A 25,149-nucleotide genomic window follows, 5' to 3' on the forward strand; every position below is an offset into this window, starting at 1 on the left:
AAAATGTAGGGCTCTCCGGCTAGTTTTCTTTATATAACGCGTGGCTTCCTAAACATTGACGTTGGCGGAATCAACGACGAGCCATAACACTTAGAAATTTATTGAAAATTTATGAGCGAAGGTTAAATTCGTATATAGAACATTTTAATTTCGCGCCATTTCAGTGCCAAGATTTGTTTGACCGGTGTATATGAACAGTGAATTCATTCCACGACATATTCATTCATTCATTCGTTCCATTCATGCCAGCTCCGTGATTTATCTGTGGTTAGGTTTCACAAAAGCGCCATCTCACGTCGAGTAGTAGCACCAATAATTCTCAGTGGAGATACATAGATGACGCTAAGCGCTGCATCGGCATGGCAAGCGTTTCGATTTTTGTCTGTGGTTTGTTATAGTTCCCATTTTGCGTTGGATTTGGTGAAGTGGAGTTTATGTGCTAAAACATTTTTATGTAGTGTAGAAGCATTAAAATTAACCAAAAATGGAGAAAAGAAAGGAATCTTTAAGTGATATAAAACTGTGTAGATTTTGTTTAACTCAGGACTCGTCATTAACCAGTTTATATGATCGAAGTCGGGACCCCATATTGGTGACTCTTCCTTTGAAAATAATGGCATGTGTTTCTATCGAGGTAAAAATACTAGACAATTTTTTATGAAATCATTATCTACATGCTAACATTTAGCTTATCGTTTTATTACCTAAACGCCGCTACGAAATAGCTGGGTTAGTTTACCGCCAATAATGGCGTTGGACGCTTTATGAGCATTAGATCCAACTAACTTGCATACACGTATAGTTTATTAAATATTAGATAAATATATATTTCTAACTAAGTATCAGTTAAAGTTTTGCTGTTCAAAGTATTGATTTAACATAGACCTAACTTTTATGAAGTTGCTGGGTGCATCCTAACCGCCATCTAGCGAAATGCATACTCTTAAAAATGTTTTTTTTACTGTTTAAATCTAATTTCACAATAATTACTCATAATAAATTGTCATTGCCTTATTTAAATTACAAATTTGGATATTTTTTTGTCAATTTAGCCTTATACAAAGTTGGCTAATAATTTACTATTAAGCATTCAAATGGGGTAATAAATACAGCATAGGGCCTCACTACTAATCCAACAGGTTATAATATTTCATCCTGGTTTAGTTGACCCTCTGAAAGTTACCATCACTCTTGAGAGCATTAGACCAATTGTGACATTATCAACTATGAAACTTTGAGGAAAATATGATGTTTATAATAACACCTCACTTTGTTCTGTTCAAGTCTGATTGCACTCAGAAAACTAGTCAATGCTATGCTATAACCACCAACCATGTAGGTATCCATAAGGGTGCACCTGCGAATACAATAAATGGTTTTTGAAAATGCTTTATTCTTTATCTAATTTTACAAATTATATGGAAAATGTGTTGTAACTTTATTTATGCACTATTTTCAACAAACTACATACTACCAAAATTAGTGTTTAATCATACACTGTGGTGTAGATATTGTCTGGGGTAAATGGTGAATGGACTACAGTCTGGCTTGGATTGATATCTATATATGTATTCTAAAACCCTGAAGATCAGCACTGCTAAAGTTTAGGCTTTATTGACTTTAGGCTTCAAAGCAATAGCTCTGTTATTTAGTTTTTTTTTCTCTGCTCTTTCATAATTTATTAAAAGCTGAAATAATACTAGGAAACAACCTACAATAATATTTGTCAAACATGATTGTTTCTGTTCTTGTTCTTGTTTACTGTTCAAAATATATATATTATTACAAATACCTCTTCCTATATGCAGATAAAGATTTTATATCCAACAGACTATGTCTCTTCATGTCACATTTTTGACAAAGTATTGAAATTTCTATACTATACAGCAACTATACTTATATATGCTTTCCACAGGTATTTCCATCAGATAAGATGCCCTCCTATATCTGTGAGCGGTGCAGGGTCTTCATGGACATTTGTTACGACTTCAAACAAATTTGTCGGCGGGCTGATGAGTCATGCCTACAGTTTGTCCAAAATGGGGTCCCTATCAGTGCTGTCAATTGGCCTGCTTCACTTACAAAGGTAAACTAACAATAACTATCTATTTTATATATGTACCTATCTTCTTTTTCAGTCGGTACCTATCTAGTATCCATGTAAAAGTATGTATGTTTACAACAAAAATAATGTACCTTTATTTTAATAATCAACCTAATTCTCTGTCTACTAGGTCTAATTCTGTTCGGGTGTGTAATGTTATTCTTGATTTTCAGATATTTCAACTGACGAAAAAAACAGCACCTAGGCCAATCAACACTGTAGTAGAAGGAGGGGCAACAATAGCAGTCACATCTCAACTATCTCAAGACATGTCCGAAAATGATAATGAAGAGGAAGAGACGTTTAATATAAAGGTTACTGTTTTCTCTAGTATATTAATTTATTATCTACTTCATACCATATTTAAAAAATAACATATTACTCGTGCATACTCTAGGCCTTGAATAAATAAATGGTCAGAAATATCCATACTAATATTATAAATGGGAAAGTGTGTGTGTCTGTTTGTTTGTCCATCTTTCACGGCAAAACAGAGTGACGAATTGTCGTGATTTTTTAAGTGGAGATAGTTGAAGGAATGGAGAGTGACATAGGCTACTTTTTGTCTCTTTCTAACGCGAGCGAAGCCACGGGCAAAAGCTAGTAGGCCATAATTTGTTTAATAGTTGTGTGTTGTAGGACTTGTAGGTAAATAAAAGTTAACTTATTTTGACAGATTGATGCTTCTCATGATGGATCCAAGCGTATCAAAGTAACACCCAGTGGAGACAAAGAAAGTTCGTCTGCTAAAAAAGCAGGTAAGTCATTCTCCGTAGTTCTTGATCCCACATATATTTCTGTTATTTCTATAATTATATTTAGTTGTTTAATTTAATTATATCTGCGTGTGTTCATAGCTTTCATATTTTCCATCATGTTATTATTTTGTGTCTAGCATTATTTTTTTTGCAGCATGTTAATTCAGCATTGATTTTAAGTTGTGGTTCGATTCAAATAAAAATCATATTTATTGGATTGGCCGTAGATACTTTTGCGTCCCTCTTATCGTCCCTCATTAATACTGAATATATAATTTACATGGTAAGTATTCTGTATATTTTTTTTTTATGATTGTCTAATTAATCGTTTAACCGCTGAAGCCTGATATACCTATAGGACAAATAATATCCAGTTTATTTTGGAGAAGCACACTCGTTGATAAATTGTAAGCGGTTAAAAGGTTAACCTGATATGTGACGTTTGAATGGTATAGATAATGTTTTGAAGTATACATTGGGTGCTATAAACGTGTTGGTGGGAGGCAGCGGTAACGAAGGGCGTGATGGTGCGCGTGCGCCGGCGCTCGAGTGGGCTGGGCACGTGGCCGTGCGACGACTGCGACGCCACCTACCCGCTGCACCAACTGCTCGACATACACAAGGCCAGGAAGCACCGCGCCAGAAATGTGCAGTGCGACCAGTGCGATGCGTGAGTCTGCACATATTTTAACATTGGACTATCTCTTGCCAGATTTTAGTGGCAAGACTCGGGTATAAAAAATACTGACTTATTAAAATAAAACTCTGTTTTTATGGGTAGAAATTCCGCCGAGCTTTTGGGGTCTTTAAGATTTGCAAAAGTTCGTTGTAAAAGCCTATACTGAAATACAATGTATTGGAGTACCATTGTGTGACATTTAGCCGTTTCTTTTGTGACCATGACCATTGCGTCAGCATTTAATTTAAAAAACCGGCCAAGAGCGTGTCGGGCCACGCTCAGTGTAGGGTTCCGTAGTTTTCCATATTTTTCTCAAAAACTACTGAACCTATCAAGTTCAAAACAATTTTTCTAGAAAGTCTTTATATAGTTCTACATTTGTGATTTTTTTTCATATTTTTTAAACATATGGTTCAAAAGTTAGAGGGGGGGGGACGCACTTTTTTTTTCCTTTAGGAGCGATTATTTCCGAAAATATTAATATTATCAAAAAACGATCTTTGGAAACCCTTATTCATTTTTAAATACCTATCCAACGATATATCACACGTTGGGGTTAGAATGAAAAAAAATATCTGCCCCCACTTTACATGTAGGGGGGTACCCTAATAAAACATTTTTTTCCATTTTTTATTTTTGCACTTTGTTGGCGTGATTGATATACATATTGGTACCAAATTTCAGCTTTCTAGTGCTTACGGTTACTGAGATTATCCGCGGACGGACGGACGGACGGACAGACAGACATGGCGAAACTATAAGGGTTCCTAGTTGACTACGGAACCCTAAAAATGACCTAGAAAGGTCTTGTTGGTATGACAGAAACATCTATGTAGTTATCTATTTTGACGAGGTTGTGTAATACTTTATTTGTGTTACTTTGAAAATTCGAAGTAGAACAAACATTTTCAAAGTTTCTATTTTGTTTCAGTAAATTTTTCTCCAAATACGACTTGCTCACACACAAATTACGCCATTCCAACGAAATGCCGTTCCAATGCGTTGCTTGCGATAAAAAATTCAAACGGCTTATTTTGCTTAAAAGACACGAAAAGGTAAACTACTTGGTTCGCCGATTTACTATAAAATGTCAATATTTTAGCCTCGATTTTAAAGAGTGAATGAACTATCGTGATCATTTTCAGATGATGCATTCTAATTTACCGCTACATTTGTGCGAAAACTGCCCCGCCACGTTCCTGTCCACCGTGGAACTAGAGGCCCACAAAAAGAGGCACGAGGGCTATGCAAATCGGCAACATGTCTGCACAATATGTGACAGAAAGTAAGATTACGTATTGTTTACCTTTATACATTCAGTACATCAACTATGTCTATGAATCTACCAAATGTTCCTATTTGGTGTGTTCACAAAGCAGCATTTGGTTAGTTTCTTGTAAATCTAACTATCTCCTAAGGGAGAGTTGTGCCAGCAAACAATTAAATGTATTTAAAAAACGCCGGGTGACTAACGCACTGAGAAAGTTTTCTTGAAAAGTATGAAACAGGTCTCTGAAGGAACAGAAATTATTTATCAATCCTTACATTTAATTATATTTTCGAATGCATTATCCCCGTCTTGTTTTTTTTCTAGGTTTCACAAACGAAACACTCTGAGTCGGCACCAGGACGTCGTTCACGGGAACAAGCAATTCTCTTGCGAGTATTGCCCCCAGCGTGAGTCTTAGAGTAGAGTGCGTAACTACATAGGGCACCTCACCTCATCCCACTTATTTTTTAGCAAAACCGAAGCTATGAACATGCGCAAATTATTTACAAACTATCTGGAAGTCAGCATGGTAGCAATATTGTTTTACCCTGCTGCCTTCCACACTGAATCTCACCCGCGTAATTCGAGATTACACTGTGTATGTTGTTTGCAGGATTTTCGACCGTGTCTAAATTATCGCGGCACGTTAGGGCGCACGCCGGCGACCGGGCGTTCCCGTGCAAATACTGCAGCAAGAGCTTCGTCAAGTCGCATCACTACACCAGGTGCGTGATGGTGACATGTGCCTCAGACACTCCCGCGTTTTTAGTTCTAAAATACGCGAATCAATCCTTTCCTCAGAAACCGCCACCAATGTTAATATTTTACAAATTAAAACATGACAATTAAAACAGACAGCTATATTCATTCCCGGGAAACTAGAACACGAGAACAAGCATTTGATCCCCAATGTCTTTGTGTAATCCGAATGTTTTGCCTTCCAAAATATATGCACACCTGCAGGGCTAGCGCAAGCTCGATATTTTGTACCAAAAATTTCCAGTATGTTGGAAAATAATTCCTCAAAACGCTTTTTATAAATTTAATTTGAGTAGACCGCAATACAAGTCGCCCTAAAAGAAATCTGTCACAGGCATCTCCGCTTGAAACACGAGGAGCAAACGCGGCAATCGCGCGGCGTCGACGCCGAGTTCCGCTGCGAGCAGTGCACCGAGAGCTTCGGCACGCAGGACGAGCTGTACTACCACTCGGCCATCCACGCCACGCAGAACCTCACCTGCCCGCTCTGCCAGGAGAAATTCGAGAACGTCGACGCGGTCACCACGCACATCAGGACGCACGTCAACGGTAACTACACTATGAGGGAACTGTCTCAGGCGCCTCCGAGTACTGTACCGAGAGCTACAGCACGCAAGACGAGCTGTACTACCACTCGGCCATCCACGCCACGGAAAACATCACTCGTAAATGATAAACCTTATAAAGGATCTGACAGGCACGGTTCATGGACACATTATAGAGCTTACAATATGAGCAGATAAAACAGTGTGTGCAAGGTAATTCTTATGAGTCCCAGTGTCCGCTATCGGCACGGAATGTGGAGGAATTATCCTGAGGTATTCATTCATAGGCATTAGACGTGATAAATGTAACTTTCTGTAAGATATTGGAGTAGTAAATTTGTTGGATCAATATTAAACTTACGATGTTTGTCGTGACAGGAATAGAGTTTATGTGCGACTACTGCGAGCTGGTGTTTACGTCAAAGGAGAAGCTAGACGCTCACATGACTGCAGCGCACGACGACGAGACCTGGCCGGGCAAGGTACCTACTACATATTTTATTACTATTCGCGACGCGTGACTTCAAGTATGGAACTGCGCGAGAGCGCTAGTTTTGCCGCCTGTTCCGCCATGCAGCAACAGTGCTCGTCTTAAACCATCTTGTACTTATTTTTCCTAACTATCCATAATATCCATATACTAATGTTAAATGATCTACTGGGACACTTCAACAGACATAGATTACTTACAAGCAAACAGTTCGGTTTCACAAGGGGCCGTTCCACGACCGATGCTGCTTCGGTACTCATTAAACATATATATAATTTTTGGGAAAATTCTTGTGATGCAATTGGCATATTTTGTGATCTTTCAAAAGCCTTTGATTGTGTGGATCATGGAACGCTCATTTTGAAATTAGAACACTATGGTTTGTCTATAAATGCCCTAAACTTTATGTCTTCTTACCTTAGCAATAGAACACAAACAGTAGTTGTTAACAAAACTCGCTCTAGCGGGACTGTAGTCCAATTAGGAGTGCCACAAGGCTCAATTTTAGGTCCATTCCTGTTTTTGGTTTATATAAATGATTTGCCATGTATAGTGAAAAACTTTTGTGAAATAGTACTTTTTGCTGATGATACATCACTGCTTTTTAATGTTGACCGAAAATCTACGGATTACAATGTAATTAATAGCACGTTAGCTGATGTACTGCAGTGGTTTACTGTCAACAATTTACTTCTTAATTCTAAGAAAACCAAATGTATTCGATTTTCTCTGCCGAATGTTAAACCAATCGATACAAAAATACTTTTGAATGATGAATGCTTAGAGATGGTAGATACAACACTGTTTCTTGGTTTAACATTGGACAAAAATCTACAATGGAGTCCTCATATAAAGAAACTAGCAAGCAAATTAAGTTCAGCCGCATACGCCGTTAGGAGAATCAGGCAACTGACTAATGTTGAGACAGCTCGCCTAGTGTATCATAGTTATTTTCACAGTGTAATGTCATACGGTATTCTGGTTTGGGGCAAAGCAGCTGACATACAGACTATCTTTGTATTACAAAAGAGAGCCATTCGTTCTATTTACAACTTAGGAACACGTGAATCAGTAAGAGAACTCTTCAAAGAAATTAATATCTTAACTGTAGCTTCCCAATACATTTATGATAGTATAATTTATGTTGTTAAGAATTTAGACTGTTTCACTAAGAATTCTGATATCCATAATTATAACACTAGAAACAAAAATAAGCTTGCCATAAAGAAGTTTCGTGTCCGTAAAGTACAGAAGTCATTTGTTGGGCAATGCATTCATTTTTATAATAAGTTACCTGACACTGCTTTGAGATTACCCCTCCCAGCTCTTAAGAACTACTTAAAAAAATCATTGATGTTAAAGGCTTATTACAGAGTCGAGGACTATTTGACAGACAAACATGCATGGCCCGAACCAGAAACTACAAAAAACGAATAGCAATTAAAATAATTGTATTATGTATAGAGGACACAGTTCAGATAAGAAAGCACATCAAATATTTTATATTTTATGTTGTGTAGGTAAATTACATATTTAATGATATTGAGATTCATATTATCTTTTTCTTCTATGACAATTTGATATGTTTTCTCTGAAGAAGAACGACGTATTATTAAGCAATAATATAATTTATTGAAATTGATTTCCATAGAGTACCTAGTCTGTTCATATTCTTTGATGAATACTTTTGCATGTTAAATTGTATGTTGTTATTTAATGCATGTTAATTATAAGATGTAATGTTTTGAAAAGAAGTTGCCCGCCGAGTTTCTTGCCGGTCCCATAGTGGATACCCCCCTCCCAACTGAGGGGGGACTGAAATCTTCTCGAGGCTGAGGCGTAGGGTTAGAGCCGGCGTAGCTTTATTTGACGTTCATATGCGCATTGTAATATGCCTACTTGAAAAATAAATATTTCATTTTCATTTTCATATGCCTGTAACACTTTTTATTTTTATTTAAAAATGTATGTGCAGGAAATGGACGAATCGTCGCTGGAAGCAGACGCGATGGACGCAGATGTTGATGATGACGACGACGACGGACTCAATGGTACGTAAAGATTCATTCAATCATACAATAGGCTAGTTTCCTATACTTAAAATTAAATATGGAAAATATGGACAGTAGTTATGTTTAAACGTAATTTCTATTAAGTCAAAGAGAAAGATAAAAAGTAAATGGATTGACCGTGACGTCACTCCTCAGTATTTCATAGTAATTCCATATTAGCAAATCGTTTTGACAGTTCATGAAAAGAAGCTGATTTGACTAGTAGGAAACTAGCCTGTTGTCGCTAGCGATGAGTAACTCAATGAAACAACGATGTCTAAAATATTTTCTTCTTACAGTTAAAGAGGAAGGCGACCACATGGTGGTAGAAATTAAGAAAGCGGACGGTTATATGGTATGTTTATCTCAAATTTAATTGGTAGTAAGTAATAACCATAGTTAATAAACTATGTATTGTCATTGACAAAATATGAACCTATAGTATATGATTGCGATAAGAAAACGTATATTGAAAGGATCTTTTTTTCAGCTCAAAAAAGATGTTGAAGTTGGACAACTCGTAACTACTAACTCGGAAGGTAAGTGATATCAAATTAACGGGAAAATGATTTGAAGTACGTGCTTTTAATTTAGGAATCTAGCTATATTTACCACTCGTTTTCTATTAGTTGAATTCATTTATTACGTCTAGTAGCGAAATTGTTTTTGCCCAGAACATGCAAGTTCTGGAATGAGCTACCTTTTCTTAGGTGTTCCCCTTGCGCTATGACATGGGGTTCTTTAAGAAGCAGGTATTTAGTGTTAAATGGCACCTTCCTTAGGGCTCAATTAGACGCCTCGCGAACTCGTATACGATTTTAGTTGCATTGCGGGCTGTTAAAGTTACATACTTACATACAATCCAGCACACCAATGTAATGAAACACTTGCGAGACCTCGCACCGTGTATATGGACCCTACGCAAGCAAAGTTTCCACCGCGAATGCAGCGGACTCTTTCCGTTTAACAGTCACCCCTAGGGGCTTTTGCAATTTTAACTCTATACTAGCACTTCTCCAGAATACTTCGCTTGCGGTGAAAACCGCCTTTACACTTCATATATGATGTAAAATTGGCTGTGCACCATCAGGTTCAGGTGTAAGTGTGTACACAGACAGCGATGCGGTGGATAGCGCGGAGCCGCCTCGAGAGGCGCCGCGCGAGCCCGCCCGGCGGCCGCCGCCCGCCACCAAGTCCGAGGCCACCTCCTCGCGCCTGCCTACCACTTCCGCTGCTAACGAGAGGGTACGTCACACACATACATACACACACTATTTGTTAATTTATTAAAACACGCCCTTTATCGTGTAATGTGCTCGATCTTGTCTCAGTTTTCAAAATGTTTTTTTTTTTCTTGATTTAATTTAGTGAATAAAGTGTTTAGTGAAACATAGCGTTAAATTACATGACTTATGTCATACACTTGTTCTTAAAATGCGATTTAAAATAATGTGCGTAATATTCCTACAGATAAGCATTTTGCGCAAGGCTGAAGCAATGAAACGAAAAGCAGTTGCAAAAGAAGATTCTGATGGTAAGTCATAGAAGATTTTTACGTTATTAATTACAAATTACACCGTAATACTTTCCATTATTCTATTGAATTGTTTTACTCAATATAAGTTCAGTAATAATGCAATATTATGGTAAAATCAAATTCATCTTCAAGCACTAATGATAATGTCACAGGAGGTATTTAGGTGTATTATTCCATGTGTGAGTGTCTTAAAGTATGACGATGACACAATACGCTCGTTAATTGTCTGCACTAGACTCCCCTCTATGTCAATTGAATCACTAACCAATGTATGTAGTCCCACAGAAGAAGGAGAGGGCTGCAAAGGTGGATAGCACCACCAGCAGCGCCGGCTCCAGCGACAAATCCCTGCGCATGCTGGAGAAAGAACTACAAGAGCTGAAGAGGGTAGGCCATTCTTTTCTGTATTGTGTGTTAGGGAGCGGTGGGTTCAGGAGAATAGATTTTGCAAAAAACGTAGCGCTTTTCTGATAGCTTACTATAACATGTATTGCCTGCTAGTTTTACTTTTGTAAACATTGTTAAAAAAATAATGCTACACCAATCTGGTAAAATTGTATTGAAACTTATAGACCCAGAGCCCAGGCCCGCCAGACCTTCCTCAAATTCTCAAGGATGAAACTTTTGGACAACGTAGAGTTCATATCGGCGGTTAATGTGTGCATATTTTCTAGTTCGGCCCATCGGCCAATTTTTTGCTATCAAGTGATGAAGGTGAAAAAAAAAAGTGCTTACTTTCCTTAAATTCTCAAGGCTGATTTTTATATATGTGTTAGAGCACGTTGTTAGAAATTGGTTATCATCAATGCCAGACCGTTTCCGCCGGCCATAACTTTACCAGACGCGACAAAGTTGGCAAAAAACGACTCTAACTTACCTCATTTTCTCAAGCCTGATTTTGGTATATGATACGCAGGGACCTGTAGCCAGACCGTTTGTAAGCAGCCAGACCAATCGGATGGACCCAACCATCCGCCAGACCGACTTAAAGTTTCGATATGAGCATTAGTAGAATTGAAATATTCTGGGTCTATAAAAGCTAAAAACTTGAATTTTCTACATTAAGCTACGTGTATATTGTATACTTGACGTAATAAGCGACTTTCAAAAATTTTACTTCTAAGGAAATAAAAAAATGAAAGTTTATATGTGGTGCAAGATTAATTTTAAGCTATGAATTTTATTTACACTGCGTAAGTACATGTGTATTTTATTATAAATATAACTTTTACCAGACGCGACAAAGTTGGCAAAAAACGACTCTAACTTACCTCATTTTCTCAAGCCTGATTTTTATATATGATACGCAGGGACCTGGAACTAGACCATTTGTAAGCAGCCAGACCAATCGGATGGACCCAACCATCCGCCAGACCGACTTAAAGTTTCGATATGAGCATTAGTAGAATTGAAATATTCCGGGTCTATAAAAGCTAAAAACTTGAATTTTCTACATTAAGCTACGTGTATATTGTATACTTGACATAATAAGCGACTTTCAAAAATTTTACTTCTAAGGAAATAAAAAAATGAAAGTTTATATGTGGTGCAAGATTAATTTTAAGCTATGAATTTTATTTACACTGCGTAAGTACATGTGTATTTTATTATAAATATAACTTTTACCAGACGCGACAAAGTTGGCAAAAAACGACTCTAACTTACCTCATTTTCTCAAGCCTGATTTTGAATATATGATACGCAGGGACCTGTAACTAGACCATTTGTAAGCAGCCAGACCAATCGGATGGACCCAACCATCCGCCAGACCGACTTAAACTTTCGATATGAGCATTAGTAGAATTGAAATCTAGTTACAGGTCCCTGCGTATCATATATCAAAATCAGGCTTGAGAAAATGAGGTAAGTTAGAGTCGTTTTTTGCCAACTTTGTCGCGTCTGGTAAAAGTTATATTTATAATAAAATACACATGTACTTACGCAGTGTAAATAAAATTCATAGCTTAAAATTAATCTTGCACCACATATAAACTTTCATTTTTTTATTTCCTTAGAAGTAAAATTTTTGAAAGTCGCTTATTACGTTAAGTATACTATATACACGTAGCTTAATGTAGAAAATTCAAGTTTTTAGCTTTTATAGACCCGGAATATTTCAATTCTACTAATGCTCATATCGAAACTTTAAGTCGGTCTGGCGGATGGTTGGGTCCATCCGATTGGTCTGGCTGCTTACAAATGGTCTAGTTACAGGTCCCTGCGTATCATATATCAAAATCAGGCTTGAGAAAATGAGGTAAGTTAGAGTCGTTTTTTGCCAACTTTGTCGCGTCTGGTAAAAGTTATGGCCGGCGGAAACGGTCTGGCATTGATGATAACCAATTTCTAACAACGTGCTCTAACACATATATAAAAATCAGCCTTGAGAATTTAAGGAAAGTAAGCACTTTTTTTTTCCACCTTCATCACTTGATAGCAAAAAATTGGCCGATGGGCCGAACTAGAAAATATGCACATATTAAACGCCGATGTGAACTCTACATTGTCCCAAAGTTTCATCCTTGAGAATTTGAGGAAGGTCTGGCGGGCCTGGGCTCTTGATCTATTATTAAACATGTACATGTACCATCTTATGTAAACATACAATTTATGGCAAATAAATGAAATGACATACAACTTTTAACACACTACAACGTTTTCAATAAGTAACAATGATATCTGACACCCTGGCACACACGTTCGTCCGCTCTAGTGTTCAGCGAGCTGCGTTCGGTATCGGAGAAGGGCGTGATCTCACTGTACCTAATATAAATAATTTGGGAATTGTGACTACTTGCACTATAGTAATGGAGATACTGTTAATACCATGTTTTAGACTACTACAAGAGTTGAAGGCAAGCCAGTAAAAACAGCGGAAGCTAAGAGCAAACGGCAACCCGTCCATACTTCGACACCAAAACTAAGGTTAGTTTGCTATCAGAACTGATCCCTAGCCAAGTTACCTCCTTGCATCTTCTGAATATTATAAATGTAAAACCATAGTGTTATTGGTGCATTCCACCAGAATGTCCATTACGACATGCTTTGCTTTGACCTTGTATGGCAGCTACTTCAAAGGAATGTTCTCGAGATCGAGAATATACTGCTAATTTGTTAGCCAAATAATAAAATATTGTCAGAAACAATATCGCTTTGACAGCGTTCTCAGAATTGTTAGAAGAATCACATATCGTAAGGGACATTCTCGTAGGATGCCGTTAAATATTTGCAATATTTTGACAAAGCAAGATAATATAAGTATATTTTAGCAGAGATACCACTGGGATAACTGAGTAAGTAAAACAACTGTAACAAATCACATTAAAAATAATTTAAAGTGCAACATTGGAATTAATGAATAATATACTGACTCGATTATAGATCCGGCGACGAGAAGAAAGCACAAAGTACGCCCAAGTTCAACACATCAGTGGAGAAGAAGTCCGCGGAGCGCCGCGTTCTAAACAAGGAGCCCAAAGAGGCAGTAGCCAGGAACACCGTCACCAGTTCCAAGGATGACAAGAACGTCTCCAGCACCAAGGAGGACAAGCCCGCAGACCGCGAGGACTCCAAGAAAAACAGGGAAGATGAAAACCAACCCGAGAAACCCAAGATAACCGACAAAGCACCCGAGAAGGAAGACAAAGGCAGCAAGGAGGTCAAGGGCAAAGTTACCAAGGAGGACGTTCCTAGCTCCAGCAAGAACGAGGCTAGCTCCAGCACTAAGGCCGAGAAGAGCGCGCCTGCTAAGAATGGGGAGAAGGTTAGTACTCGTACCGTCAAATGGGTAACAAGGACAGAATTATATATATATATATATATATATATATATATATATATATATATATATATATATGACCTCTTTAATCCGAACCCTAACAAAATTACCCCCCGTTATTTTGTATGAAAGTAAATAAATAATATTGTGAAATTTAAATGCGTATTCATCTGTATACGTAATATTTATTATATTTTGCTTTAAAATTTAATATTTTATGACAAAGAAAGAGCTTGGTCTCGTTTTTGTCGTAAAAGTATTCGAGGGAAGAAGTGCTTTCGGATTAAAGAGGTCCTGCTGTATGTATAAGATATTTTATAAATGCACTAATCTAGCCAGTTGGAAGGTTTAGCCTGTGGCTGGTAGACCCTAATTTGAAGATTGCATAAACAAACTGCTCTTTAAATTTAAGTAACATTCATTTAACCCTTCGAGTCCCAGCTACATCATATGATGTCAGTAAAATATAAGTAAATACATATAGATGCTTGGGGCTCGAAGGGATAATCGGGAAATATTTACTTTTTTTAGTTGATGTGTAGACCAATATGTTGTAGATCACTGCTTTTTTTATCTACTAAAAACTGTTATGTTTAATATTTTGTAGACGGTCAAGAATGGTGACACGAGCGGCTCTGAAGACACCTCAATACGGCGGTCAACTAGGCCGTCGAAAATCAAAAACTACGCTAGTATGATCCGTGACAGGTAAATATTGGACATAATTTAAATTAATAAGTATTTTGCATCTTGAAATGTTATTAATGATATTAAATATTACAGAACACGAATGATTCGAGACGAGGATGACGATGAAGAAGTTTCGGATATGGAAGAAGAGTATGTTGGACCAGAACCTGATGTAAGATATTTTCATCGTTTTCAACTAACGAATACATATTACATGTATAGTTTAAGTCATTCTCACATTATGTGATGGTAGCGACGTATTTAAATCAAGAATACTAGTGAAATACTTGGATAAGTTATAGAAATTAATCATGAATTTAGAAAGTTCAGCTTGAAACGGCATTCTGTAGAAAACGATTAAAAATCCAGATACAGGGTCCAGGGTGATGTAATTACGCTCAACAAGTTCAGTCATCATCATCATCATTCGCCTGCCCTTATCCCAGTCATTTGGGGTCGGCGCAGCATGTCCTTGTCTTTCATACCGCTCTATCACCCGTTATCTCATCATTCACTTGTTTCCGTTTCATATCATTTTTCACACAGTCCACCCACCTTTTCCTCGATTTTCCTCTCCCATTACTTCCTTCCACATTCATTCTTAATACCTTCGCATCGCATCACATGCCCATACCATGCTAGTCGATTCGCTCCTACAGTTCAATATGTTGTGGTATTAAAGAGATGATTTGATTGTATACCACAGAGTCAAGAGCAGCCCTCGCGCAAGAGCCTAGGGAAGCGGCAGAAGGCTGCGACGCCCGCGCCGGCCGCCAGCACGTCGGTCACGCCCGCCGCGCGCCGCCGCGGCCGCCCGCGCAAGGAAGCGTGAGTTTACACCAAAATCACTTCACTTTCACAACCAAGAACCCGCTTGGTGGGCACTCGCAAACTTTGCTCAGATGCCGGAGAACCCGTTTGGCGGGTTATCGCCATATGTAATAACAAGATATGTCAAGATATCCTGGCAAGGTCGCCATGTAATAACAAGATGTGTCAAGATATCCTGGCAGGATCGCCATGTAATAACAAAGTATGTTATTATAGATAGGATGGGCAGCGTCATGGTATGAGGTGTAGTCAATGATAGACACGAGTAGTAGATAGTAATGAATCCCAATCAGTTCCATTTATTGCATAAAGGTGTGCCTATATATACATGTTTGGGTTGTCGCTGACCAAGCAATATGCGTTATGTCGCAGTAAACCATCGTGTTACTGCTAAACACAGAAAGTGGCTAATATGCCATTACACATACAAGCGGGCGGTTTTTGGGCATATGTGAAAATACCCAAGCCAAGTGTGTCTCAATCTGTCCAATACCAAAATTTATTATCATTTTGCACAAATTACTACTGCATAAGTCGTATAAAACGGTTTGAACCGTTTTAGCACAATTTCCTTATCTGTGTTACAGAACTCCAAAGGAAAGCGTTGAAGACGCGGAAGTAGAAACCCCAACGGTTAAGGAAGCTGAGAAGAAGCCAGAGGAACCCACCAAAGAACCGGAACCTGAACTTGAACAAACTAATAAAGAAATTCCTACTGAAGTGAAGGTATATAAAATTTTATGCTTTAGTAAAGCAAGTTTGATTTTCTAGGTCTTAACTCTTTAGCAACCAGCAACTCGCCTGGTAGGCACTCGAGAACTTTGTTCAGGTGCCTAACAACCCGCTAGGCGGGTTGTACACTGGTCAAAAAGAGAAATAAAAAAACAAAGTGTGATGTAAAGCTGCATTTTTGGTATGTTATTTGGGGTCCTTGAGGGAATGTAGGACTATATTTTGCAAGCAAAAAAATGGTGTGCTAACTTCGTAATTTAAAAAAAAAAGTAAAAAAATCAGACTTTTTTTGGTTTTTGCCGTTTTATTAAAAAACTATGCATTTTTGGTCAAAAGTTGCTTTGTAATGTTGAAAGCGCATTAAATTCCAAACAGTTTGACATCTTTTTTATCAATGTCCGTCAAATATTTTTTGAGATATGAAGCGTCAAAAAAAGAGCATTTTTCCCCTTTCTATGAAAATATTCGTTTTGTTAGTATTTTGAGACAGATATCAGCAAAACAACTCAGGCTATTACATAAATTGTAAAATAAAAATGTAGAAAATTTCACTAGCTTTCATTTAAGACCAAAAGAGTGCCAGTTATTTATAAAAATAGGATTATATCCTAAGGGGTCCATATTGGCTCATATAAAATTATTTGTTATAAAATTATTGTTTATACCGATTTGTGCTCCGAATGATCATTTCTCATAATTTTATTTATCATAATTTTGTTTCATTATTATCAATAGTACCTACTACTATCACTGTTCATAATAATCATTTAGTCGAAAATTTTTAATCATAAATTCTATACAAATATTTAAAAACATTCATAATTTTGTGTTTAAGAAAATCATTCATCATAAAATTATTTAAAAAGTTTTTGGGAAGTTCTATGAAAAACTTGTGCCATTTATAGAAGCGCGCTTGAAGCTTTTACAGTGACATACAATTTACATTAAAAAATCGTTTCTGGTTCGCTCACGGTCAACCTAACACGCTCCTCCTCGCTGCGCTCGTCGTCGCACCTAACTGGACTGTCACATGTGATGTCTGTTCGGTTAACAATAATATAACGATAAATTATATTACTTGCAATCGTTATGATCAATAAGTATATAAACATAAACATTAGTATAAAACGTATTTATGATGAATGACATTATGAACATAAGTCATTCGAAGTTACGATAGTTATTAACATAAAATTGTTATAAATAATGATCGTTATAATGTAAAATTGTATGAGAAACATTTTCGGACTACCAATAATCTATATAACAATTTTATATGAACTTTGGCGCACCCTATCCTAAGTCTAGTATAACTGGATCAGAAATAATAGGTGGATGGTAATGGCCAAATGGGATAGTTTACATAATATTTATATTTACAGGAGGCGTAGCGGAGAACGAATTATTATTATTTGGGGGCTGTTCAAGTATTACTCAGACACATATTTGCGTATATCAAATCAACATTTATTTAGTAAGTTAAGTTTACGGTCAGAAAGACCTCAGGATCGCCGCTTGGCGGAAAAAAATATTTACGAGTAGAAAACTCTCATTAATTGAATCAGATTGTTCCGAAATTGTTCTTATACGGACTGGTTTTTAAAGCATATCACTGAGGGTCAATAACATCGATGCAATCTCACGAGCGTTGTCGTGGACGTGCCCGAATCATAGTATTCTCCGTTTAACGAAATATCAGTACATAGTATGTGTTGTATTGCACGCGCAGGTCTCTCACCGCCGCGCAGGTGTAGTCGGACCATAACTCGACGGTATACACGCTTGTACAAAAACTGAGGAAAAGCTGTCTTTTTACGCTGTCATTACATTTGGCGAATCTTCTAGCCAACATGTTTGCCCTTACTGCGGTGGCTCGCCTCTGCCTTTCTATGTCCTCCTGGTCTTTTAAACTGGACAACAAGATGTGGCCAAGATATTTGACTTCGTGTACTCTCCGCAATTGATCTCCATCAAGCAAAAGAGGTGGTACATGTGTGGGCATATGTGCTGCCTCCATGAGCATTAATTCAGACTTGTCCGGATTGTATCTCATGTTATGCTGGCTGGCGTATCTCTCGCATTCTGCAAGTAACTTACGCATAGCTCCCACAGATGGTGCTAGTAGGACCATATCGTCTGCATATGCGATGTGATTTATCATTTGCCCATTGATGGAGCAGCCAACCTCGGTACTGGTCAAAGCTTGCGACAGCCCATCCAGTACACGCTGAAGAGAGCCGGAGACATACTGCCTCCTTGTCTCACGCCACAGTTTAGCCCGCTGGCTGTGGACAGAGTTGACTTCCATCTTACTACGTTCTTCTGCTGGGAATACCACTTCTCCAGTATCTTAATAATTGGCGTGGGCGCTTTCCGTTCCCGTAGTTTATTCCACAGCAATTGATGGTCAAATACAACTCAAGTGGACTTTCTATCACTACAGGAGTTGTGCCATCAAGATGCAGAACCAGGACCCTCAAAAAGGAAAAAGTAAAATGTAACTAATTCTGTTTTATTTTTCTAATTTACTAAACTTCAAAATTTTACTGTATTTTATTTCTTCATTAGTAATAGTCAAATCGATGCAAAGTTAGCTTAGACAATTTTTTCAGATAAACGGATATCAAAGAAAGTAAGATCGAATAGATAGCACTTTCAACCTAAAACTTTTAGCGTAAACTATTTTACCTTAACCAATCTACCAGACTCTTGGCTTCTCTATTTATAGATTTTTTTTTGTTTACCAAAGTAACTATTCGTCTTACTGACCTTTATTTGCACTAAAACTAAAGCAAAATAAATTTTATAAAATGTTATATTGCAATATATATCATATCATGAAGTATTTTGCAGATATTTGTCTAAAAATATTGGCAAAACGCTACATTTTATAAATGCGTCAAAAATTAACCTTTTTTGACGCTTCATATCTCAAAAACTATTTGACGGACATTGATAAAAAAGATGTCAAACTGTTTGAAATTTAATGCGCTTTCAACATTACAAAGCAACTTTTGACCAAAAACGCATAGTTTTTTAATAAAAAAATAAAAACCAAAAAAAGCCCGATTTTTTTACTTTTTTTTTTTAAATTACGAAGTTAGCACACTTTTTTTTGCTTGCAAAATATAGTCTTACATTCCCCCAAGGACTCCAAATAACATACCAAAAATCCAGCTTTACATCACACTTTGTTTTTTTAGCCGATTTTCATGTAAGATTTGACCGGTGTATTGTCGCTGTACAAGCGGGCGGTTATATGTACATAAAAACTGGTTTCTGGCGTAGTGCACCATTTTTGTGTGGTAGCGAAAGTGTTAATTAAATATTTCTTACAAAAGTGAAATAGCATTTTAAAAAATATAAATTTCAGTCTCACAAATCCTGACTTAAAATCAGTAGCGTAATATTTGGAAATCACATTTTAGGGCATACATGTTTCAACCGTAGATAATGCTGACGATGGGACTGTTCTTAAACTTAGCTCTAAATCATTCCTAAATTAGAGTATGTTTGAGTCCGGTTTTAAATCATTCTTCTATTGTAGGCAACGACGCCAGCCACGAGCACCGAGTCGCAGGTGAATACGCTAATGTCACCCACTGGACAAACGTTGAAAAAGGTAAGTTTCTGCATAACGACATGGCGCCTATACGGGGAACAGCGCTTTATTGGAAATTAGCTTTGTTTATTGAGGAGTGTATGAGTTTTCAGAAAAACGTGTACTTTATTTGTCTTCGAAAATGTAATTAATTTAGGGTTATTTTTTCGATTCAAAATCACACCGACCTATTGATGTAAACAAAAAAAACACGTCTACATTGGGTGTATTATATTTTCTAACGGTACATACGCCATGTATATTTTTACACATTCACTGCCAACTCAACTCACGTAAACTTTACTCATATGCTGAACAACCCGTTAGGCGAGTGGTGGCTATGCAAAATAACAGTTTCAGATAACGATCGATTTCTGAAATAATGCGCCGTTTTTTGACTAGCTGTGAATGTGAAAAATCGATAGTTCTTGTGAGTCTATGTAGAATTTACTTTTAAGATGATTTATGTTAATAAAGCTTTTTTGTATGTAACACTTTGTCTTTCAGGTGCCGGTTAAAGCCTTACCGCCAGGAGTTAAGCCTTTGCCGCTGCCACTTAACGCCAGACGTAAGTTCATTGGATACTATAGTTGAATAAGAGAAGGACGGATAACATCGAAAACCACAAAATGCCGTTGAACAAAAAATGTGTTAAATTTAAGCTTCTGATTGTGCACATAGTTTTACAAAAATTCTTTCACGTGTAGTTTTCATAAATTTTGAACAATGAAATGTTTTGTCTGTCTTTAACTCAAACGCCAAGCTCTCCGGCGCAGTCCAGCGAATGTAAACTTTACTTTGTAGTATCAAAGTCACTTTGTTGTGCTTGGCGCCATGGGGCTTGTTGGCGTTCAATGGGCTAAGTAAATTAATGAGCTATACTTACATTCAGCAGGCGATCTGTGTCAAATGCAAATTGGAAAGAAAATGGTGAAGGTGCAGAAGATCGTCATGACCAAAGCGGAAGTTGAAGCGATGGCCAAGAAAGGTCTATTGGAGTTAAAGGTAACTAACAATAGGGACTACTAGTAAAAATAAACGCAGACTCAGTACTAAAATAATTTGCAGTGAAATTAACTAAGCCATTTACCAATGAAAACATTCGTTAAGCTACTCAGAATATCAGTCCTTTTAGGGCTATCAGAATCAGCCAGCAACCAATCAAAACAATTGGGCTAAAATCCACTTATGTAATCAGCCCAGCTGTGCCTGTGGGAACGGTTTCAGATGATTTGTTAATGTCCATTCACTTGCAGGATGGGACCATGGTGCTGAAGCAGGGCATCAAGCTGCCGGGCGGCGACCCCGCCGTGCTCCGGTCCGGCCTGGTCAGCCAAGGAGGTGAGTGACGCGGTGAGTGTAGCTCGGGTATGTTTGTATGTATTGGTAAATAGGCGGGTGCACACAGCGACGTAGTGTGCTCGCGCGGCAAACGTCTAATGGCCGCTGAACGTAGACGTGCCTCGGCCGAGGCAGGTAGCTCGAACGTGCGCGCTGTATTGGCCAAGGTACAGTCACGGAATTTAATTGTTGATCCACTTTATATATTTATACTGGAAGTACTGGAACATCATAGCTTAACTATGCTTAGAGCTAGAAGTGGATCAACAATTAAAGTCCGTGACCGTACATCTACATAAACCGTTTGCGCCGCGTTCGGACATTGCCAAGCTGTGTGGACTCGTGTCGACGAAGTATGGAAACGGCCGCTGTATGACGGCACCGCTATCTTTTGAAACCAGATATGCATCACGTGAAGATATCTTCGTAAAGCATCCGTCTACATTAAATGTTAGTGACCATACCTCAGCAGTTCTCGAAAAGTTTGTACAAAAATTAAGGAAAAAGTTAAATTTGTTTTTTTTATTCCTTTTTTGTTACCAAGATTTATTTCATGAATTGAGATTTTAGCAAGTCTTATTTGGTCATTAAGGTTCTCTAGTATCTATATTTTCTTAATTATAACAATTATCTTGTATATATCTTACGAAAGTCGACTTATATCACTAAATGTTGGTAACAAAATAGGATCAATTAAAATTTGCTGACGTGGGTATGTACAAACTTTTTGAGAACTGCTGACCTAGAATAGAACAAAAGGGATGCATTCATTCTGAAATATAGATGCCTCGACTTTACTTGAAAATCACTAAAGAGAAGGCCAAAGTGTAATCACAGTAAGATTTCTCTGTTTATGCATTTTTAATTAACGGTAAATAGATGGAAACATATATATTTGTGGTCCTTGAAATTATAAACCATGAACCTATTTTTACAAGTATTTGTTTATTGCCTGTCGTGTCGTTAATGTATCCTAGCCATCCTAGGTTTAATTCTTATTCATTTCAATAAACGTGGCTGGGACTGGTATATTATTCTATCTGGTCTACTGGTATATGTATCTAAAACATAACTAAAGCACATACACAATACTTTGGCTCGCCGCGTGCTGTACGATTAAAGAATCTTTCATTAGTTATTATTAATAAGTGATACTGCGAATTTGTTTTGGACGTTAGTACTATTTTTTATTATGTTCATGTTGATTGTTATTACCGTTTAAACAGTTATTATCATTTTATTATTTGTTTCAGCGATACGACAAGTGTCAGCCACTCCAACGCGGTGTAACTTTGAGGGCGGTGAAGCATAATGACTTGTTCAATGACCTAAATAATTTTATTAATGATTTCCTAGCGTAACATCAGCTCTAGAAAACAATATCGTATGTGTACCACTCTCGATGTGATTCTAAATTATGAATTTGCATCTTATTACGTTAGGCTCTTAGATTATGTTATTTTATAATTATTAGTTGATTTTCCAAAAGTATTTTTGTTTAAAACTACAAATACCCTTTTAGACTGTGTGAATCTTACTCTGATGGGAGATATTTGAAAGTGTGAACGTTTCATACACATAATTATGTATGATAAATGTTAAATACTAAATAACATAATCAATAATCGTAGGGATCTTACGATCAATATTAATACACACTATATTTCTTATAGAAAAATCTACGCATCAATAAGTAATCTCAAAGCAACTTTTTAACTTGAATTCAGTATTTATTACATTATTTAGTTCTTTTAGTTTTGCGACTGTAATGTAAATGTTCATATTGACAGTTCCTTGGGCAGGTTTTGTTGAACAGAGTGCAAACTACAACATCGAATTTGAGTTATAAGCCTCTCTTTCTCTAACTGGAGGAATATAAGGCAATAACGGGTTGATGTTCGTAGTAGGCCTCAATCAATAATCATTATACAAGTCGATATAATTGGCTGTTTTTAATGAATATCTTTCATAAATGTCAACTATCTTATTTACCGGGGATATTTAGGTGCAGAAATGTATGGACCAATTATTATGGATATAGTTTTATCCGAGGCTAGGTCGCTTGGCGTGAGGTCAAACAAAGCTGAATGCACTCTGTAGCCCAGAGTTCGTGCACTTTCTATAGCCAAAAAGAGGGGAGGTCTAACCTGTACTTTATTACTGCCTGGCCCCGTATCCGAATGGAGAAATGTTGTCTGGCTCTGTCGCGCCAATACGCAAAAGCGATAGAGATAGATTGCATTTCTGCGGCGTTTGGCGTCGCAGAATGCCATTGGGCTACGGGGCCGGGTCTTATCATTTCATTGCCGATCTTTTTAGGGGCTAGGCGCGGCACAATCTCTTGGATACTGGACTAAATCAGCGTTTCACCTAAAGAACAAGCTTGCCCCGCGGCGTGGTCTGACATAAAAGGCATAGTTACTGCACTTAACTTGATGGTCTCAATATGAAATAAGTAAAGTTCAGGAATCTGTAATCGAATAAATTAAGGATTCATATTAATGCAAAATACCTAATTATTTCAATTACTATGTAAAACATGGAATATTTTAGTTATGTACTTTATATTACGTACATTCATTTGTTTAGATAGTAAGGATGACGATGGAATATAAATAAAGGTGCATGCTGCAACAATATGTATTTTTTATTTTTCCTAAGGCTCTCGCTCAAATATCGTCGGGTGACAAGTAAAAGTCACTATAAGTATTACTACAAGGTTGACTTGCTTATATTTCGTTTTTATTATTAAAGTAGTAGTGAGTTTTGCTTATCACTCGACGTTATCCATACTTACTTATTATAATATTATAAATGGGAAAGTTGTTTGTCCGTCTTTCACGGCAAGGAGTTAATGCTAGTGAAACCGCGGGCAAAAGCTAGTATATTATATATCGACGTATGAAGGAAGTCTTTATTTTACATTTTGAACAATACAATGCGATTTCCAAGCTACCTACCAAGAAGTTTTTCGTAAATTACGAAATTTCATTATTTATTCAATTAAAGCCTCTATTGGAAGGAAAAAATCGTACATACATATTATCAAGGAGCGGGCCCCCATAAACAGTATTATAAAGAGTAATTGACACACCAATAGCCCACTTGGGGCACTAGGTGAATATCTAAACAGTTTTTCATACAAGCCAATATAATTATGTTTTTATCGTACCCCATACGATCTTACCGTTTTGTGAAAGACGAAGTGAATTTTTTGTAAAGGAATATAAAGTAAATTGCTCCTATTTGAAACAGATTTAATTTTGTTTATGGTCCCCAAAACCACTTTCCTCTATATTCCATATTCTGAGAAAAGGAACGTATCACAGAAATTACAGCTATTCCACAATAGATGGCGTGAACATCAAAGAGACAATTATATTTTTAAAACTAGCGATGGATGGCGCTACTATCGACTATTATAAAGCTATCGCCCATAACGCGGCTTCTTCAAATGTGCCGTTCAAACGACATCAAAAACTCGCGACAATCGGTTGGGGTGGATAGGCATAAATACAACTTTTTTAAATAAATACACGCAATAAAAATAACTTAATACGTGCAACGTGTTAAAATATATTTTAGTGATCATATTTGTCTTGACAATTAAAGATATTTAAACGACACTTCATTATTCCTGTTTTAGGTAAGTCGAAAAAACTTTACCATTTATGTTTACATACTTACTAGCATAATTTTAATTTTGATCCAGAATTATTTTTCTTTCAATATCTGCTTATCAAAACCGCTTGCCTCGTGTTTTCATAGTGTTTGTATTCATTTCGAAATGAAACAGTATATAATTGGTGAATTGGGTTAGATAAGATAACTCTGCGCTATGATAGTCCAAAGTATTTTTTTTATTTCTATCTTTTGATTGAGCATACCTGTTAAGTACCTACTAAATAAAATAGACATCGTAAATTAACAGTAAGTATTAAAGTAATTGTAAGGCAAGCTTTAAAAAAAATGTTTTTTGTAGT

At 37.0% G+C, this 25,149-nt stretch overlaps 3 protein-coding genes across 6 annotated transcripts in view; all 3 read left to right on the forward strand.

Moving 5' to 3' along the window:
* The first annotated feature begins 416 nt into the window (after window positions 1-416).
* On the forward strand, window positions 417-23,803 carry LOC125241284 (RE1-silencing transcription factor-like). Of its 4 annotated transcripts, none has more exons than XM_048149677.1 (24): window positions 417-634; window positions 1,916-2,086; window positions 2,278-2,418; window positions 2,781-2,862; window positions 5,425-5,536; window positions 5,905-6,119; window positions 6,494-6,597; window positions 8,581-8,656; window positions 8,956-9,011; window positions 9,147-9,195; window positions 9,747-9,901; window positions 10,127-10,190; window positions 10,471-10,580; window positions 13,030-13,118; window positions 13,575-13,956; window positions 14,579-14,679; window positions 14,755-14,833; window positions 15,368-15,489; window positions 16,080-16,218; window positions 19,772-19,846; window positions 20,333-20,393; window positions 20,718-20,830; window positions 21,082-21,178; window positions 22,420-23,803. In XM_048149677.1, exons 1-23 carry the CDS (start codon window positions 485-487, stop codon window positions 21,172-21,174), a joined length of 2,739 nt encoding a protein of 912 aa, XP_048005634.1. In that variant the 5' UTR covers window positions 417-484; the 3' UTR covers window positions 21,175-21,178; window positions 22,420-23,803. The 4 variants fall into 4 exon arrangements, with proteins under 4 accessions (XP_048005634.1, XP_048005631.1, XP_048005632.1 ...); XM_048149674.1 differs by having other exon boundaries at window positions 21,082-21,166; XM_048149675.1 differs by having other exon boundaries at window positions 20,721-20,830; window positions 21,082-21,166.
* Window positions 3,285-5,416, forward strand: LOC125241285 (zinc finger protein 708-like). Its single transcript, XM_048149678.1, has 4 exons — window positions 3,285-3,532; window positions 4,473-4,596; window positions 4,687-4,826; window positions 5,136-5,416. The coding sequence occupies exons 1-4, from the start codon at window positions 3,387-3,389 to the stop codon at window positions 5,227-5,229; spliced, it is 504 nt and encodes a 167-aa protein (XP_048005635.1). The 5' UTR covers window positions 3,285-3,386; the 3' UTR covers window positions 5,230-5,416.
* An 830-nt stretch (window positions 23,804-24,633) lies between the features above and the next one.
* The window catches only part of LOC125240566 (aquaporin AQPAe.a), a 42,821-nt gene continuing 42,305 nt past the window's right edge, over window positions 24,634-25,149 (forward strand). The window contains exon 1 of the mRNA XM_048148508.1: window positions 24,634-24,812. The gene's annotated coding sequence lies outside the window, so the exon portion shown is untranslated. The remainder of the gene's footprint in view (window positions 24,813-25,149) is intronic.

This window comes from Leguminivora glycinivorella, chromosome Z (assembly GCF_023078275.1).
Source record: "Leguminivora glycinivorella isolate SPB_JAAS2020 chromosome Z, LegGlyc_1.1, whole genome shotgun sequence".
In the NCBI taxonomy this organism is placed as follows: Eukaryota; Metazoa; Arthropoda; class Insecta; order Lepidoptera; family Tortricidae; genus Leguminivora; species Leguminivora glycinivorella.

What these genes read in the sequence shown, in the direction of transcription:
- LOC125241284 (XM_048149674.1), top strand. Translation starts at nt 485, where the DNA reads ATGGAGAAAAGAAAGGAATCTTTAAGTGATATAAAACTGTGTAGATTT. An exon ending in GGCCTGCTTCACTTACAAAG is followed by an intron (nt 2,087 to 2,277) that starts GTAAACTAACAA and finishes CTTGATTTTCAG; the next exon opens with ATATTTCAACTGACGAAAAA. An exon ending in CGACGACGACGGACTCAATG is followed by an intron (nt 8,657 to 8,955) that starts GTACGTAAAGAT and finishes TTCTTCTTACAG; the next exon opens with TTAAAGAGGAAGGCGACCAC.
- LOC125241285 (XM_048149678.1), top strand. Translation starts at nt 3,387, where the DNA reads ATGGTGCGCGTGCGCCGGCGCTCGAGTGGGCTGGGCACGTGGCCGTGC. An exon ending in CAGTGCGACCAGTGCGATGC is followed by an intron (nt 3,533 to 4,472) that starts GTGAGTCTGCAC and finishes ATTTTGTTTCAG; the next exon opens with TAAATTTTTCTCCAAATACG. An exon ending in TGCTTAAAAGACACGAAAAG is followed by an intron (nt 4,597 to 4,686) that starts GTAAACTACTTG and finishes GATCATTTTCAG; the next exon opens with ATGATGCATTCTAATTTACC.